This window comes from Gymnogyps californianus, chromosome 13 (assembly GCF_018139145.2).
Source record: "Gymnogyps californianus isolate 813 chromosome 13, ASM1813914v2, whole genome shotgun sequence".
In the NCBI taxonomy this organism is placed as follows: Eukaryota; Metazoa; Chordata; class Aves; order Accipitriformes; family Cathartidae; genus Gymnogyps; species Gymnogyps californianus.
Window position 1 is genome coordinate 6308006 of NC_059483.1, and position 18831 is coordinate 6326836.

An 18831-nucleotide genomic window follows, 5' to 3' on the forward strand; every position below is an offset into this window, starting at 1 on the left:
CCCTCCCTTAGCTTTTAACAGGAAAGAGCTCACTAATGAAAGGTGCGGCTTGGTGGCATTAACAGTTTAAGCCCCAGAAGGGCAGGGTGCTGCTTAATTTTAAACCGACTATCGAGGCAAGGCTGGAGTCTCTTGTGGGCTATTATTTCAGTGTTTATGTGCTGTGGGCTGTTTGTGAAGAGCTCAGCTAGCAGGAGCAGCTTTGTTTTTCTCATGCAGCAAGTGCTGCATTAATGGAGTTAGTTTAAGAGCAGAGCAAAATCATCTCTTTAGCAGGTGTTGAGCATTTCACCGGTACGATGCAACAACCAAGGGGGAGGTGTGGAGCAGAGAGATGGCTCTGTGCTGTGGGCATCTGCCGTGATGCAAGCTGGAAGAGAAGTTAGTGCATCTATTTCTGCAGGAGTATTCTGATCCTTTTTTCTTTTTTTTTTTTTCCTTTCCTCCACTTGCTGGCTCCCGGAGGTGCTTTTTTTTTTAAAATAGGATTTCTAGTGTATAATTTGAGCACGGGATCAGCCAGGAGAAAACGATGCCAGCTTTGTTCCCGGTATGGCAGATAATGAGGTGTCGGAGGCAGATAGTGCCGTGTGTTAGGCGGGAGCTGTGTGTGAAGCGCCTGCCCGGCTTACTGAAGCGCAGCGGCGATTAACGCTGGCGAGCGGTTTCCTTCTCCTCCTGTAGCATCTAAATGGGGTTGTTGTCAGGGCATATGGCAAAAGGGTTAAAATTTAATTAGAAAACATAGTGGTAGCTACTGGAGCTTAACAGAGATTTATATAAGCTGCTAAGAAGGACAAGGCTGCTGTGTGAGCTGCTGGTAGGGCTGAGCTACTGCAGCCGCTGGCTCGGCTTCAGGCGCCGCTGGCCGGGGCATGCCTGGGAATCTGCCCAGGAAGCGCCATGAAAGAGGAGTTTGTTTTAAGGCTTGACCCTGGCTCTGTGCAACACCCCTGCCCTCCGCCCGCCGTATAAAGCCGGGCTGCCGTCATGCCAGGCGTTTGAACGAGGGAGCGAGAGGCAGCGGGAGCCAGCCGGGACGCGGATTTTTTGTTTTGCCGGCGGAGCAGCTCATGGCTTCGGTGTTCATGTGCGGGGTGGAGGATCTGCTGTTCAGCGGGAGCCGCTTCGTCTGGACGGTGACGGTGGCAGCGTTGAGGAGGTGGTACGCTGCCCGGCTGCGGGCATGCCGGCAAGCCCTGCGAGCATGGTGCGGCCTCCGGGACGTCTACCAGGTAAAAAAAAACCAAACCAGTAATCGCCCCAGGTTTTGTTTAAAAAAAAAATCAAAAAGCATCGTGCCACCTGACGGACACGTGCTCGCTCACCTGTCTGACTGCTCAGTGCGCACACCCCGGGTGAGGCGGCTGGGACGGGGTGAGGCGAAGAGCATCGAGCCAGAGCCCCAGCTCGCGCAGCCCTGCTGTGAAGAGACTCGGCAGGTTTAGAATCTGAGTCCGAGCTGATGTCCAATAGTGCTTTCGAACAGCCAGCGCTGTGCGTCTGCCTTGAATTCAGGGGTTGGGGGGGGGGAGAGATTTTCTATGTTAAATGTGTTTTATCAGCCAGTTCATCTAAAAGTGTTTCGGCAGCCGGCTGCCCCCTGTATTGCAGCCCCTCGGAGCCCCTTTCGCTGCCGTCGCCATCCTTGCGCTTGGGATCTGGGAGGCAGAGCTCAGCTCTCCGCCTGTGCTGCCATCAGGCACTCGGAGCACGATGCTGCCGTGGGAGAGACTGGCTGTAGCTTTTTCTGCCGTTTGTTGGTGTCGCTGGATAGTGGCAGATTGTAATGTGATAGCACTTTGCCTTGCGAAGGGATTGCTATTTGGGCGGGCTGCAATGAGTCCTGAAACAACAATTGGGACGCTCCCCTTCCTGCAGGCAAAAAATACAGCACTGTACTTGCAGTTACTGTGGTATCCAGTTGCAGTTAGGGTGGTGTCACTCTTTTTTGGAGTCTGTTTTTGCTGGCAGTTATTTATTTTTGTGCGTTTGTATTCATTTTTGTCTCACGTGTAAACTTGTGACGTGTGCCTGGTCAGAGTGTCAGTGTGCACGTTTGCTACATTATGTTGAATATTTCAAAGCTGCTTCTCCCTCTCCCTGGTGTGTTGCAATACAGGGAATGACACAGCTCATAGCAAACAGCTCTCCAGAACTGTCAGGATGTAACTTCCATGGGAAAGTCATGCTAAAAGGACATCTGTGCCTATTTAATCCTGAAGGGGTCTGTTGCTATTGAGCTTTAAGGTATGCCCAGGAGTGGGAGAACAGCTTTACGGTGATAGAAGTGCTTCTATGTGCTCGAATGCATCTTGGCATCTTGTACAGATGATGGATTTAAACACTTTGTGAAATATGTGACACGTGTGTCACTTGAGGAATATGGATCATGTGTAGTTGGGGAATGCAGGAGTATAGGCAGCATTGCTCCCCATTTGCCCACCTTTACTGACCTGAAGAAATGTGGGATGCAGCCCAGGCTCCCTTCTTTCTCTATAAATAAAATCCAGCTACACCTGTACTGTGTGGGCGTTATTTTTGGAGTCTGTTCACATAAAGAGCATGGAGCTCGGACTGCCTTTGCTCCCTGCTGCATCCCCATGGAGGCAAACCCCATACCTCCAGGGCTGGAATAACAGCTCAGTAAGGACCAGCTCTGACAACAGCTGTATTCAGCCTGTTCAGCTGCAATTCTCCGATGGTTGGCTCGAAATGAAGAGGTTTTTTTTTCAAAACAAAGCGTTGACTGTATCTCTGCCCAAACTTACTGTGTCCTAGTGGCTGTTGGTGGATTAATCTGTCTTTTCTTTATGAAAAGCATCACTGACTTGTGCCTGTGTCCTAAAGTGGGGATGTGAAAATGGGTAAAAAGAGGAGACCGGTCCTTCTGTCATCCTTCCAGGCGGCCCTTGAGCCAGGGGGGTGGACGGGGGAGTGCCCCTTCCCCGCTCCCCTCGGCCCGCAGCTCATCACAGCCACGAGGAGAACACAGCCGGGCTGCTGGGGACATGCAGTGACCTGTTGTGCCATGCTCACTGCTCCAAGGGTCACCCCTGGGAGATGAAACCAGGTAGGAACAAGGTGACTCTCACGTTTTAACATCAGGAATTTCCTAGTGGTAATTTTGGGGGATATTAAAGAGAGGTGGCTGAAAGAATGCCCTGCAGCTCTTCCTTGTTGGGTTGTGTAATACATTGCTTTTTGTGCTGAAGTCTTGGCTCTTTCCTGTTAAAACCACTGGTGGATACCACTGGTGGTATCCTGGCTGAGTCCAGTGGGTGCAAGACTGAGCACACAGCATTAAATGTCACCAGTCTGTTTGGATATTGGAGCCTTTTAAGAGGCTGATTTAAATATTATTTTTCTTTTCCATTTTTTTTAAACACTTCAAGCTATTGGAACATCTAGAGATGGTAGCTGGATGACCCCTGCATACAGAGATGTACTCTGAGCCATGCTGTGTTACACTGGTTCACCTCGGGCTCAGTGGAGCAATACGGGAGCAAAACATGCGGTGCAGAGCTCCCCATGGGGTTGTTTCTCTGAGGAGGTGGATATTGCAGTGTCTATAGGACTAGGCTCTGATCTTGGACATGAGATTCTGTGTCTCATCATACCATAGATCCTACATTATCTTGGGCAAATTGTCTTCCTTCTCTGTGCCCCTGTTCTTTGTCTGTAAAATGGGTATAACGACACTCTCCTGTCTGCCAGGGATGCTATTTGTCTTCTCAGATTTTGGCTAGGAGAAGTCCTGTAGTTAGTGCAGCCACATGACAGCACGTTTTTGCCTTGTGTTCTTATTGATATTGGCATGTGGACAGGTGCTTAACAAAGTCCTTTCCCACCTTGGCTTCACCAAGAATGTTCATATTTCTGTAACTCCTTCACATTCATATTCCAGGTGTGAAAAACACCATGGGTTTGTATATAAAGGCTCTTTTGACTAACCTTACACTTTTGCCCTCTCTGAGGACTCCCTGGGCTGTGAACTGTGTAACAAATCAGGAAACAAGTCAGAACTTTGTCACTGAGCTACGTGCAAGGGACATGCAGGGAAGGGTGAGGTGACAGGCACTTGCGCTGCTGGTCAGCCCTGGAGGCTGCAGTTCGCTTTGATCCATGTTTGGGGTTCATGTTGTTTTGTGGGTCAGTGGCTATTTTCGGGTGCGTTGGACACTGCTAGCAGGTCCCTTTTTAATCATCAGTACATTATTGTGGTGAGAGGAAAGCCAGTAGGATTTCTTCTCCCTGGGCTGCTAAATTTGTTATTGTGGTGGTGGTGTTTTTTGGTCTTTCTCTTTTTTTTTTTTTTAAATATAAATTGTTTGCTAGCCTCATGGCAAGCCTGAGCTTGAGTCCCAGCATGGAGAAGCCACTAACACCTTCATGCTTCTACACGGGGCTCTCACCTACATCTTTTGAAGTCGGCAGGTGCAGAGGTTGTCACGCGGGCAGAGCCGTCTGGCCAGGGGAGGCTGAAATCCTCTCTGCCAGCATAAAGCCTTTACCTGCCTTAGCAGCTTTAAGTACAAAAAAAAAAGCTAACAAGAACAAACCAGCCTTTGTCAGTCACCTTCTCTTTAGCCTTCTTGTTTCTAGCATGTGTGTGTGGGGAAACTCCTTCCAAGGTCTTACCGGCTGTTGTTGTACCCGGTCACCAGAGCAGGGACTTGCCAAGCTCCCAGCCCAGCAAGCCAAGCTCAGGTGCTTCCCCAAGCTGGTCTCTGCTCCAGAGTGCTTGCCATCATCTGTCTCTTCTGCCAAAAGAGAAGGGATGTCCTATTTGCCCAGAGCCTATTCAGCTGGAGGAGTTTGTGAGCCAAAGTGCTGACGGGGTGTCCCGTTTCACTCTGAAATAACCTCTGAACCCATGCGAGGGGAGGAGGATTGTACAGTATGTGAATTTATCCTCTCTGAGAGCGCTTGGGTTGTATGCCAGGGAACATTGCCTTGTCCATGGCAGAGAGCATCTGAAAGCCTGTCCTAGAAAAACCAGAGACTTGCAGAGACAGCTGATGGAAGAGCTGGCACAGGTCTTCTAACTGCAGCAAGTCAATACGAGTTATTGGGGCTATTAGGGCTTGGAAAACATCCTAGGTAAGAATTTGGCATAGACACCTTCATGCAAGGGTACCTGTTTCCTACGGGGGAAAGGAGCGAGGGCTGTATTTTGTTGTGGAGATCTGGCATGTAGTGCTCTGGCCTGCCAGCCGGGCTTTGGGGTCTCCCCAGAGCCCCCCCGATGCCCACAGTGGAAGAGAGTGGCACTTCTGGGTGTCCTGATACTTCTTCCAAAATAAAGCTTTTGGCAGGGCTCTCTACATGCTGGTTTTATGAGCCACCTGTCTTAAATCTAATTATAGAGCAGTAAAATAGAAAGTGAAATTTTTATATAAATGAGGTTAATAAGCAGCAGCAAAGCCAAAAACTTTCAGGATCAACATCTATCCCGTGTTTAGTTACTTATGTTACCGCTGGCCTGACTTTCATTGGAATGTCAACACTACCCTATTCTGGTGCATGTCTTCCCCTGAGGTATGAATACCAGTTTTCACCTATACATCCCACAGCACAGTCATTCCTCATTAGCCCCTACGCTTTAAGCATGAAAGAAACATTGCATCAAAGTCTATTTGATAATGTAACTAACTCTTACAAATTAAAAACTGGTCAAGTGAATGCTTTAGTGTCAGGGTTAAAATGCATGTCAGTCAGTCTGCTTGATGCAAAGTGGAAAAGAGAAACCAGGCAAACTGTCCCCAAACTCCCTGCAGAATACGATGACACATTGCGATTATCTGCTGGACATGACACCAGATACGGGAGCATCTCTGTGATTAAGCTATTCAGTTACACTGGTAATTTGGCTAACAATCTCTGGTGTAAAAGCGTAAATTGAATTCACATGGGTTTTTTGGACAAAGTGCTTTTTAACCTCCGAAAGGTCATTTCCTCTGTGTGAAGTGAAAAAAAATTTTGCTGATGAAGCACAATAAATAAGCTTTGTACATGTGTCCGTCCCATACGTACCTGGGGTGGAGGAGCGAGAGAGGAAGCGGTTGACTTCTGTTTCCTATGGTGCTAATGTAGTTGGTTTGGATAGTGAGGACCATGTTTCCTCTGCTACCACGCCTTAACTTTTCATTATAAAAAAATGCTGACAACAAATTGGAGATGCCTTTTTTTCCCCCTTCTGTTTTCACAATGATGAGAAGTGGCACTGGAGCGGTGAGGGTGAGCACGAAGGGGGAGCGCTGTGTTGTCAGGACAGAGCTTTCCTTCCTCTGCACCAGACAGACCCCGGGAGTGATGCTCAGAGGAAGCATCTCGGGTGTCCTTATGGGTCAGGGCTTTCCAAAGGGAGCTTGAAGACCTTTCTAGAAGACGCTGAATATGTGCCCCTTCAAAGATTTAAACTTGGGCACTGGGGATTACTGGTTGCTCTGGAAAAGCTTTGCTTTGCTTTCATCCAGCTGTTTTTCTTTTTGAAGGGATCTGATCTAATGCTGTGACACTGCTCGTACATCACCTGCAGAGCTTTGGCTCTGCTTGAAGCCCCCATCATGTCCAAACACAGCACATGGAGGCTTCCCTACAGCTGGGGTTTTGGGGGACCCTCTTGCAGAGCTGAGAACAGGACTGGCTTCAGGCACTGCCTCCTGACAGCTTGGAGTTAAACTTGGCTGTACTCACTTCCAACAGCAGCTTTCCAGAGCTCTCTGCCAGACATATTTCCATTTGAGCTCATGATATAGCGTTTTCTGTTTGGGAGAGTTTATTCAAACAAAAATACGATTTTTGTACCGCTCCTCCCTCTTCCCTAGCAGACAAACTTCACAACCAGACTGTGAACTTCATCTCATTTCCTTCAGGGTGTCACGGTGCCAGTTTCAAACAGTGCCTTCTATTCACTGACTGCTTTGGCCTGTATAAATATTTTTTTTTCTTCGATCTGACGCCGTTCACAAAATATGTTAGATTTCAAATGTCGCCGGCGCCACTTTTCAGAAGCAGACCCCTGTACAAAGGTATCACTGTATGAACTTGCCTGGATAAATCTCCATTTTGGTCTTGTGCAGAGAGGCTGGCCAGCTTGCTCTGACTGGACAAGAGGCTTATGAAAAGGTAAATTAAAAGTGTTTCAGGCACATGCTGGTTTTTCCATACTTCATTTTTTGTCCTTCTGAGTGTTTAGCTTTCTGTCACTCCTTTTGCTAGCGTTGGCACCGCGGTTCTTTGCAATCTTGGATGGACTGTCCATGTGCTTAAAATAACACTGCACTATCTTTGTCTCCTTGTTTTCTACAAATCAGGCCACCCTTGTACAGTCTGCATCGCTCTTAAAACCTCTGAGTCATAATTAGTGATTAGTAATTCTACTAATCTTCTGTACAGATGGAGGCCAGTTCATTCCCAGAGACTGCAAAGAGGATAAAGCTATCAGCGCTGGAATATATTAGCTTAAATACCCTCCCACACACAAATACACATGTATGCTTTTCCCCGCTAATTGGTCCGTCATTCATTTAAACATGCATCAACTCTGCGTGCTGGGGAAGGAGAGGCGGGAAGAATAAGGGTCATCAAAATGCTGAGAATAGCCTGAATGTGCTGGTTTTAGCCATTAAAAGCCATCATTGACAGTCTCAGCAACATTACGTTTAAGACTGTGATGTTTCTGTGGTTGCTTTTCCAGCTGATGTAGAATAGGTGCTGCCCTGGTGATGGGTGCCCTAGTGTTCATCTTCCTGCTTGCTATCGGGTGCAAATGTGTGGTGCCAGCAGAGCTGGGAGTAGTGATGGAGAAGTTACTGCATGGCCACTGCTAATTATGTGCTCTTTTCTGAGCATCCTGGTTTTCCCTTTTGTTAGGCCAGTGCTTTCTAAGTAGGGTGATGTGGGCTGGGCAGAGGATGTACGGCGTGGAGAAGGCCATGCATGTTGGTATCTCATGCAGGCAGGTTACTGGCTTGTGCATGGGTGAGGAAGGCAAAAAACTGGAGGATGGGAGTGAAGAAGCTGGAAGAGCAGGAGAGGCCAGCACAAGAATTACATGGCATGAAAAGTATAGGCTGTGCAAGCAAGGAAAGGGAGGGGACAGACCACGGAATAAAAAAAATAACCCTTCTGACCCCATTCAGGTGTATGTCAAAACCCCCAATGCTCCAAAACTGAGCACGAACTTGTAAAAATGTGGGAAAACAAACAAGTAGGAAAAAAAAAAGGCAGCAGAAATGCAACAGGAGAGGAAAACTGAGGTTGTAGATAGACAAGAGGGGAACAATCTCTCCAGAAATGTGGCTGCCCTAGGCAAAGAGGTCCCCATCATGCTGAGCATAGAGTTGTTTGGCTGACACCAGGCTGGACACGTCTGGTTGCCACAGTTGTTTTGGGAGAGCAAGTATGTTGGTGTAGATGAAGCCCATTGGGAATCTGGTTGGGCAGGTGCACCTAGCAGGCGTGCAAGTTGGTGTTTGCTAAGCCGTAGCGAAAGTGGGAGTGAGTAATTCCTCTCCAATACCAAGCACGTTGCATCTGTTCGCCTTGTTCAGAGAGGCTGGGGTGTGCTGCGTTTGCTGTAGGTTTACGTTCCCTTTGGCGAGGAGCCGCAGCGCTGCCAGCCCCAAACCCCAGCTCGGAGCTCTTCTCCTGGTGGCCTCTGAGTTGCAGAGACTTTCACCTGCTCTACTCTTGCTGCTCCAACAGCTTCCCACTGCTGGAACCTCTTATGGGTACACTGTAATGTCTTTTAAACTCTAATTTTTCTTGTTTAGAAAAATTATCTGTGGCCTAGGTTACAGCTGAACTACACAGCCCGGATCTGTATTTGTTTGGAAGCCCCGGATCCTCCGAGGAGCTGTGCCCTTCCCCTCCAGCTCTTCCTGTCCCTGTGGTTATCCCAGCAGGGCAGAAGTTGGCACCACCCAGGTAACCTTCACGTCACTTCTCTAAGGAAAAATGACTCACTGTCTGTTTTCCATCTTATTTTGGGGCTTTGGAGCCTGTGTTTTGGAGACAAATGCAAGTTTGTTACTCTGAAATACTTTCCCAAAACTGTCTCAGCTGCCACCCCTTAGGTTGCTGGTGCAGTCTGGACCAGCTGGCTGGACCTGACTTGGCATCCTCCTGCCTGATGTGGGGCCAGCTTATGTTTTTTTCATGAAACCTGTGATATTGAGCATTGTGTGGAGAGCTTTTGTAGTCTCATGACTATGAGAATGTTAGTTTTTACAAAGTAACTTAGGGGAAAAAAAAAAAGCCCTCTCTGTCTGCAGCTATTAAAAAGGTGGATATTTGATCAAAGCTAGTTCCTCTGCATTAAAAAAGGAGGGCGAGACACCTCTGGCACCTCACTGCATCCCAGGTGTCTAGGGTAGCTGGGGTGAGTTGCCCTCTGGAGGTGTCTGGATTGATGGTGACTTACAGAGGCAGCCCCAGGCGAGGGGATCAGGGCTGACTCACGCTGTTTGATCGGGTGGACCGGGCAGCCCTTCTTCTCTTCCCAGCAGCGTCAGTAAGGCTCTGGCTTTACACAGTGCTCTGCAGCGTAATGGAGCCCCTTGTTGGCCTCAAACACTCAGTACGCAGAGCCTCCTGTTTGGGGGAGTTTAGCTGGACCAAGAGGGCTTGGTACCCCTGAGAAGTGGGAGCTGCGTGTCTCTGAGGTGTTGCTTTCAAAAGTTTGACCCCAAGGTCCTTGCTTCCCATTCTGATAAATGCAAGTTAGTTTGTTCCAGGTGTTGAACTTAATTTTTTCTATTAAAATAGATCCATGGATTATAAAAATTGGGGCGGAAAAGTCTTCGTAGTTTGTCCTCTCTGTGCATAGTGACTGCTCAGTTGGGAGCATAACTAACCAAAGAGGAGCATCCAGCTAAAGGGAAGAAGTCATTCTCGCTCCCAGGTGAGGTTGTCTTGGTGCGTGTCCAGAGCTCATCCCTGCTCTGGTAGCATTTCATGATGTTCCCGCTGGCCTGTATCTTCCAGCCCGAGTTGGATGCTGTGGCCCTGGGCTGTCTTGTTCCCTCGGCATCAGTCTTCCTACCATAATTTATGCAGCCAGAGGATATGAGTCAGTGGTCCGATTTAAAAGCTTGGATACCCATACTCGCGTCACATAAAAGGCAATTAATAATGCTGAGCGGTGTTTGTGAAGGAGGAATAGGCTTGTATTTTAGATTTTGAAGTAACTGCACATGTAAATTTAAGATCTTGTGCCTCTTGTGTACCTGCCTGGAGGTCAGGTTGGAGCTCTGGAGGTTACAGCCCCCTGGATTTGGGTGCACAGTTCTTCGGTTTTCTGTTTGTTTGGTTTTTTTCTGTTTTCAGTGGAAGCAGTGTTATATAGTCGTTTGACATTTCTTTAGGAGGAGAGCTCAGTTTTTGTGCCTTTGTGTGATACCTGTGCTCTGCCTGACACGGTTACGCAGTTAGGGCTGCTGCGTCAAAGCCCAGAGGTGTGTAAAGCCTTGTAGGGTGATGCGCCAGAGGGGAAGAAATGAAGTATAACTTGATGCTTTGCACGCAGAAAACAGTCCTGCAAAGGGAGCAGTTGAACAGCAGGTAGATGATTTACTCCTGCACCTCTACCAGCAGCAAACTGCACTCCTGGAGACCAACCCTGACCCCAGAACAAATTCAGATTGACGGCCAAGGGTGTAAACTCTGTCCGCGCTCCCGGTTCCCTCCCCGACGTGTGGCAGCCCACATCAGAGGCAGCAGACCTGTGTTTTGGAAAGGAGTTTGGGAAATCCAGTGAAACGCCGTACCTGGGGGTGTCTGTCACAGCAAGGGACTACGGAGGTGTGGGCGTATGAAATGAGAGCAGGCGTGCTGAGGCAACAAGCTCTGGTTATCTTTTTTTACCCGTATACCTTCAGATCGGTAGGTGAGCCTCCCTGCTGCCGCGGGGCGAAGCCCCCGGTCCCAGGAGTCGAAAGTGGAGGCGGCTTGAAGTTTTCGCGCTGTGCCAAGTTTTAGTATAAAGGTCCCTTCTGTCCCCTGGATGGGGACGCGTGGGGTGGAAGAGCCGGAGGGGTGATGGCAGCTCCCAACAAGCACAGAGCTGTTGGCGTGGGGGTCCTCGGCCGGCTGCCGCGGCGCAGGGGGGCTGGCAGGGACCCGTGGTCCCACAGCAAAGTGTCTCACTGCCCTGGGGCTGGCACCTTGTGCTACACTTTCAGTTGGTAACTGCTGTTTTATACTTGGCTTTGTTTCATAATAAAGGGGTTAATATTACAAAGGAAAGAAAAATAAAATTGCAATGCTTTCCCAGCTCGCCTCCATTTTTAACAATCACATTTCAACCCCTTGTGTCCCCGGACTCACGCTGGAAAGGCTTTTGTTTCTGAATCTGTAATCAAAGCAACAAATGCGAAGGTCACTTCCTTGAGTTTATATAGCAACGGAAGAAGTCTCCCTTCTTCCCCCAGCTCGAATGTACAGAAAACATGAAGGCTTAGTACATGCACGCTGTTGAGTACTTCTTGGCTTTCTCCAGTCCTTTTTAAACCAGCAGGGCGTGTGGCTTGGAGGTAAGAGGCTATATTTTGATTTCTGATGCTTAGCAGCAACAGATAACGTTGTTTAGTGCAGTTACATTGTACCCCGACTAAAACATCATGCAGAGCTGGGAGCTGTGAGTGCAGGAGAGCAGGCAGCCAGAAAGCAGCACAGAGCAAAGTGAGTTTGCTTTGGGGTACTTCGGTAGTGCAGGCTGAAACCTTTTTGCTTGCTCTTTTCTTTGCCCTGAAAGATCAGTCCATAAAAATTTCTTTGCATCTTTTGCACTCCATTGTGGAGATAAGGGGCTGTTTGTTTACTCTCAGCATTTACAGCTGCTTTTTCCTGCCTTTGTTGCAAGTGCTGCCTTGGCTGCTTTAGGAAAGTGCTAAATCCAAGCTTGATTCTGGTAACTTTGCTGCAGCTGGAGAGCAGCTCTGTAATTTCTGATTACAGAGAAAAACCCGTTTTCAGAGATTACCCTTATAGGCTGCTCTGAGATATGATTTAAACTGAACAAAGCACAGATTCATAAGTCCCGAGAAAAGGCGGTCAGTGCCTGGTACAGTAGCTCCTTTCAGCATGTAACTATTAAATGTCTCATCAGTAAGGTCCCCACCCCTCTTGCCCAAAAAAAAAAACCTCACGAAGAGGTTGGCGCTGGAGATGCAGTAGTGCACATGGAGCTTGTTAACGGCTGTTGAGAAAGAGCCTTTGATCTGAAGTGCTTGTTTTGCTTTAAAAGTGGAGCATGGAGTGGAGTGTGGAGCAGTCCAAATCTGTCAAACCCCCCGAGTGCCTGGCAAGGTGCTGGCGGCTGGGCAGGCTGGCTCCTCGCCGCCGGCACCGCCGCAGAAATGCCGCTCGGCGCCCGCTGCAGCCGATACCCACTATTTTGACTTCTTCCAGAGAGCTTAGAGTTTCAGGCTTTTCTTGGTTTATTTGCTTGCTCTTTGCATATTTTTTTTAAAGAGTTACAGATTTAAAGGCAATTCAGATGAACTTGTGATATAGCCCCCTTTTTCTTTTTTAAATTATTTTTCATCGCCTGCTTACCTAACGTCTGTTCAAGGCTGGCGTCTGGGTTTTCTGAGGGGCTGGTGCCAAGTATGGGAGCAGCTGGAAAAGTCCAGGGGGAGGATGGGGACAGGATGGGGGATGAGCTGGGTGCAAGGACCCCGATGGGGCAGGAGGGGAAGGGATGCAAGATGCCCTCGGATGATGTGGTGCTGCCTGGAGAGGACGGCAGATATTTGGTCAAGGCTTGCTCTGCCTATGTCTCCTGCCTCAGGAGCCTTCCCTCAAAAACCTAACCCAGGGGTGAGCGGGGGGGGGGGTGGAGAAGCAAGAAGTGAGGTGGGGGGGACGGAGGAGCAGCCTGTGAGAAGCCATCAAAGAGAATGGGGGAGAGCTTCAGGGCTGGGGAGAGGCAGAGAGGCATCAAGGGCAGGGTGCGGGTCTCTGGGGATGGGAAACTCTTCTCTAAGGGGATTTTTTTTAGTCTTCTGTAACTATTCTCGTAACAGGGAAAGCTGAGTTTCTGTTTCAAGTGAGTCAGGGATGGCTTCTGAGGTGGGGTAAAACACAGGAAAAGTTACCAGAAGCTCTGCACAGAATATCTCCTGAGATTTGTGTTGTAGAGACTTCAGCAAAGAAGCAGGAGCTTAACTGATTCGCCTCCAACCTCCCGGTTGAGGAGCGAAGGTCAGAACAGGTCACAGGAGGGCAGGCGTCCGGTCCTGCCCCACGGTGGGTACCGTTTGTTCAAGGGCAGAGGATGCTGCTGCCTCCACACAGCGCCCTTTCCAGGGCTGACACCGCATTTGCTCTGTTGGGTAGAATCAGGAAAGCTCTCTGATCCCACAGGATCTCTTTTTTTTCCCCCAAGTTCCCAGGAGATTGCACTGGAACAAAACATCACCATGGGCTTGTGTGCGGTAATGACCTGACTGCAGTGTCTCGGCGCTGCCGGTGATAAGCATGTCTCCACCAGACACTAATTTATTAGCTGTGTTCTGCCAAGGAAAGCAGATGTTGGATGAAGTATTTCATTGACTTGATATTTGTGGCAGATTTGCACTGATTGTTTCCTATTAATTTTCCTGATTTTTTTAGGATTAGCTGTAGAGTTGCCTGTCTATCCTTTTCTTGCTGTTATTTTAAATACGTTGCAAAGTGGTAGGAATGGTCACATCAGCACTTGTGGAATGACATGACCTGTTTGAGAAACATTTCAGTTTTGAGTGTGAGACACCTTTATTTAATATAAGGAGAATACTGATGCAACAAGGGGGCTGTTCCTTCAAGAAGATGGCTAACCTCTCCTTCTCTGTCAGAGGGACTCAGCATCTAGTGATAACACTGCTGGCAAGATCCCGTGGCCTTTGGCAGTGTCGGGAGAAGGGAGATGCTGTCTGGATGCTGCTTGTCAGCTGAAAAGCGTGGGGCCAGCGGAGCCAGCAAAGAGTCTTCTGCAGCAGTGCATCCCTCTGCCTCGTGCCGCGGGGACCGCTGCTGCCTGCACGCTTTGTTGCACGCTCGTCCGCGCGCTGGTGCACAGGTTGTGCGTGGGTGAACACCCCCTGCACCCCCGTGTGGGAGAGAGCAGCGGCGAGTACGTGAAACCACCATCGGCAGCATCAGGAAAGGCAGCCACACTGCAGAATTTCCTCGTGGGGAGGAGAGGGGTTAGTTTTTTACGTTGCACGCTCCTGGTAGAGACCAAGAAGCAGCAACTCTCCTGTTTATATTTCGCTCCTGACAAAGAGCTTTATCTCCTGGCTGGGATACTGTATTTATCATTCTGAAGAAGACTGAATTGATTTGTTCCCTGGATTTTCATTTGTCACCGTTTTTGGTTTGGGGTTTTTTTTATTGGTGTGCTCATCGTTACTTCTGAGCATTGCATTTGAGCATTTTGGGAGAGGAGGATGAGATTTAGAGCCCTACGACCAGCTCCAGTGAGTGGGATCTTTCTAATGACCACAAGAGGCTGTGCCTGTTGTCCTGTACGAATCAGCAAACCATCAATAAAGCAAGTGAAAGAGGCCCTTAGATTTGCCATCCCCTGCAATGAGAAATAGTAGAATAAATGGGGAAAAGGAGCATCGCATAGAAAGTGTGTTGGCACTTGGCCCTGAAAAGCCACAGTGCCTGCAGTGAGGGAGAGCACTTGGGCCGTTGCTTTGCCAGATTTTTTTACTGGCTCAGCTGGTGGAGCTTACATGAAAGTCAGTTGATGCTCTGCAGGAGCCAGTTTTTTCATCGTATCTTCAGTTCATGTGGCTATTTTAGGAAGGTGCCATGCAACCTGGAGAGCCTCTCAGCCCTGTGTTCCAGGCACGGTGTTTTATCTCGAACTCTTCGCCAAACTTCAGCAGAGCCAGCGTTTCCATGGAAAGCATCATCAAAGGGGCCTTTGTCCCAGCTTGCACTTAAGTTTTCTCCAGCCTGTATCATCTTAAAACATTATTTCTGTGCATGTCGTATTCAGTCGGGTCTTCAAGTGTCTGTCCGTGCCTGGCTGGTCCTGAGACAAAGAAGCACAGGGACACCCTGAGGTCAGGAATGGCTCTGTACTGTCCCTGAAATTGCTGTGGACAAATACCCCGTGAGTGTTGGGACGGGAGCGTGCAGAGCCAGGGTGGGCTCTGCAGCCCGTGGGAAGGACAGGGGTGGCACTTGGAGTCACCCTGGCGAGGTGAGATGGGTCCTACAAGGTGGCTTGCCGTAGCACGAAGGGTGAAAGACGTAGCCAGCCACTTCAATGCATCACTGGCTATTTAACATTAAGCAGATGCTGGCTTCTGTTAAGGTTAATAGCAAGATAACAAATGATTTAAGGCAAAATCCTGGCCCTATTAAAGTTGACGGTAGAATTCATCGACTACATTGGAGCCAGGACTTCAGCCAAAGGTTTCTTTATGACTTGAATATTAGGAAGGAGAGGCAGTATGTAGGGGACGTGGTCTGCCCCCTGTAAAGCTGGTGGAAGCTGCGCTGTCACCTTTGAAGGGATCACGGCAAGTTTATCACATCTGCATGAGCCAGACTGCGGTGCCGCGGCAGGGAACCCACCGCCTGCCCGGGCTGGTGTGTGCAGAGACCAGGGGAAAACCTGAATTTTTGGACCCAGAGCCAACCCTCTGTGTTTTGCAGGAGGTATCAGCGGGTCCGGGAGACTTCGAGGGGAGGGCAACCATGCAGAGGATGCATCACCTGGGAGCTTTTGCGCTGCACCCCTCGCTGGCAAAGGAGGTGATGGAGAGGCACGCAGTGGGATGTGATGTGGCAGTGGGATGGGGGCATGTTTCCCTTCCCCAGATCTTCACCCGTGGTAGGGTGGAGCATTTCCAGCCCCCCACCCATCTGTTTCCCCCTGAGCACCTCCCACCACGGGACACTCAGTGACGGGCACCTACGCTGGGTCAGGGAGGACCCGTGGGCTGCAAACAGGCTGACAAGAAGTGGGCATCAAGGTATTTTTGGAGACCTGTGCAGATCCTTTAAAGAGTTTCCGTAGAAATGCTGGTATAAAATGAAACTCCTGTCTGTTATTTTTCTGCTTATTCCTTAAAGCTTTGAGCGACTCCGAGTGCTGGAACATGACAAGGCTTTGCTCTCCCAACAGACACACCAGGAAACTCTGAGGTCATTTAAACCATTATAACTTTTTCCCTCTTCCCCCCAGCTGCATGCAGGCCCCTTCCTTCCAGAAGGACAGGGAAAGGCTTTTATTTTCCTGAGATGTGCCTAGTTAGGGCAGCTCCGTATTGCAATACATTCTTGCACCTTATTTCGTATTTTTATCAGGCTGTGCACATTTACAGGCCAGACATAAGCCGGCCGGTTGTATCAAAGTCAATGAAGCAATGCTGATCTAAGGCAGCTGAGGATCTGATCCTAAAAGCCTTCAGGACTGAAGGAAAAAAACTCACCTAAATGCCGATGAAAATCTGAGGTCAGTGTAGGGGCTTCAATATTAAGCTTTGAAATCTCTTACAGGCTTATGAGTTACAGAAGAGGGGTTGGGGAAAAAAAAGCCCTTAGGGGTAATGACTGGTGATGCTTTATAGCTGGTAAACTGTAGCTCAGGTAGGGATTTTGAGATGAAATTCTTTTTTAAATGCAAGGCTGGTTCTCGGGGTTCCTACACCTGCAAAGCAGCGCTGCTGCCTCTGAGTCAGCGGTCAAAAGCAGGACGGCAGGATTTTGGGGCCCCCTCATGCCACGGGCTTTGTGGAGGCTGGGTCGGTGTGGCAAAGGGACAGCATTTCCTAACTGACCACGTGCCTCTTGTAAGCTTGTGGGAATATTGCTCTTTTGCTTTTTGTTATTCATATGATTTTCTTCAGCGCTCTGACTGCTTGAGCCACTGTGATGTGCCTGTTTCAGGAACAAATGATCCAGTTTTTACAATCCATGTCCTAATGACGCACCGCAGCCCAATTTCTCGCTTTTAAAACCGCAGGTTTAAGGCTTTTTGTGCCGGCCATCTCTTTAGTGAAAATGGTTCCCCTTTCTCCCTCATCACTGGATGCATCAGTGCAGTTTTTTTCTTCCTGTAAAATATCTTCCGGAGCTTACTCACCTGCCAGTGAAGTTTAATTTCACGTGGTTACCCTGCAAGGAGCTTATGGAAATAACATATGCAGTTCTGTGCAGCTGGGACCGAATCCCCGGTGTCACAGTCGGGTGTTTTCCAGGCAGAGCCCCTGCGGGTGCTCAGTAACACCCGTGCCTGAGGAAAAGGGTTTATCTCGAGAGGAAGGGAAGAGGAGAACTGGGGGGAAGAAGTTTGTTACTTCCAAAAGATTTCTCGTGGAGTTTTCGGTATTAAAGATGTGAAGCCTCACTGGATGGGGGGGGGGATGGTTTTAAAGCTTCCAGCAACGCGTATTTATGTGGATGCAGGACCCTGGCACAGCCGTCCTGTCACTGGGCAGGTCACAGTTACCTGTCAGCACAACACAGCCGTGCCAGGAGTGTGTGCATGTGGGGAGCTGAAGCCCAAATGATGGCACAGCCCAAATGAGAGCAGCTGGGATGCGTGCACAGACTTCTGAGCATTTCGATGGTAGAAACAGTTTCCAATTTTGTCTCAATTATGTGCAGCTTATGTATAATCTCCTCTTCTTTGGCCACAGAGTTGTTAGGGTTTGGGGGTTTTTTTGGCTTTCTCTAGTAGCAAAGACTCCAGACCTTCTTAAAACAAAAAAGGCTTAAAAATAGAAGTCAGCGACAGATACGGCCAGCTACGCCAAGCGATGTCTCTGTAATTTGCCCAGTTCTGGGAGGTGCAATCTGGTCTGGAGCGAGTGCAACACATTCGGGTTTGCTTCTGACCTGAACCCTTCATGATTTCCCATTCCTAAGCTATGCTTCAGGAGATATGTTATTCTGTCAGCTTTTTTTTTTGGCTTAAGTTTTTTTGAGGTTTCCTGTTTACACCCTGTCTGATTACTTTTTTCTTATTTTTTCCTAACTGGATGACACACATGGATGTCTAAAAATATTGCATGTAACAACCAGCTTCGAATAGAGAGGATGTTTCTGCTGAAGAGAAATAGGATAAATATCCTATTTTTCCCAAAGAAACATTCAGGCTCAGGATATCACAGGGAATTGGTTTAAGTAGCCAAGAAGTAGTTTTTTTTCTTTCTGCCTTGCTTTTTTCTCTTTAAAGGACTGATGTTTTGGAAAATTTGTCTTGATGATTTTAGGTAGAGAGTTTGTCTTAACTTTTGTGTCACAAGCGAGAGAGAGGAAAAAAGGTGGGGGGGGTGTCCGGCTATATGAAACCTTTCTGAACGTGTCAATCTGCTATATAGAAGCAAAATCTCACCCTATGCTTTAATTTCCACACATGGAGATTCTGAGAATTGTGTGTTTCTTCTTCATTATCTGCCTTTTTTACTGAAGATCTGGGTAAATCAGGTTCTTGCTGAAAGCCTGCTGCCAGTACCTGCCTGTAAGTTAGGAGGGCTGCAATATTTTGGTATTACTGCATTTCTGCATCGGACACTGTTTGTCTCCTTTTCACGCCTCTCCATTTTTGAGGTTTTATTGCTTACTTGTGTGCAGAGCACACGAGTGACTTTGGGAAGCAATAAGAATCCAGCATCCCAGTATCTCAGTATGGTTTTGCCAAAAATGGGGCTGTGCGTTATGTCACTCCACTCATTTCCTATTGGGAATGAGATGAGATACAGGGATACTTCATGAATTTTATGCTGCTGCTACTTTTACTGGATAATAGCTTAAATATTAGCAGGCTTTTAAAAATAACTGCTAAAAAGACCAACTTGGGGGCCTGTTGCAAAA

The 18831-nt window shown here is 48.4% G+C and overlaps 1 protein-coding gene across 2 annotated transcripts in view; it reads left to right on the forward strand.

The window, feature by feature from the left end:
- The window catches only part of FRMD4B (FERM domain containing 4B), a 147640-nt gene that overhangs the window by 59939 nt on the left and 68870 nt on the right, over window positions 1-18831 (forward strand). Inside the window, exon 1 of one of the 2 annotated variants that reach the window (XM_050904630.1) lies at window positions 1074-1235. The exons of the other annotated variant lie outside the window; for it this stretch is intronic. Coding sequence (XP_050760587.1) covers window positions 1074-1235 — 162 coding nt within the window. Of the gene's footprint in view, window positions 1-1073; window positions 1236-18831 lie in introns of those variants that run through there. 2 annotated transcript variants of the gene reach the window in all.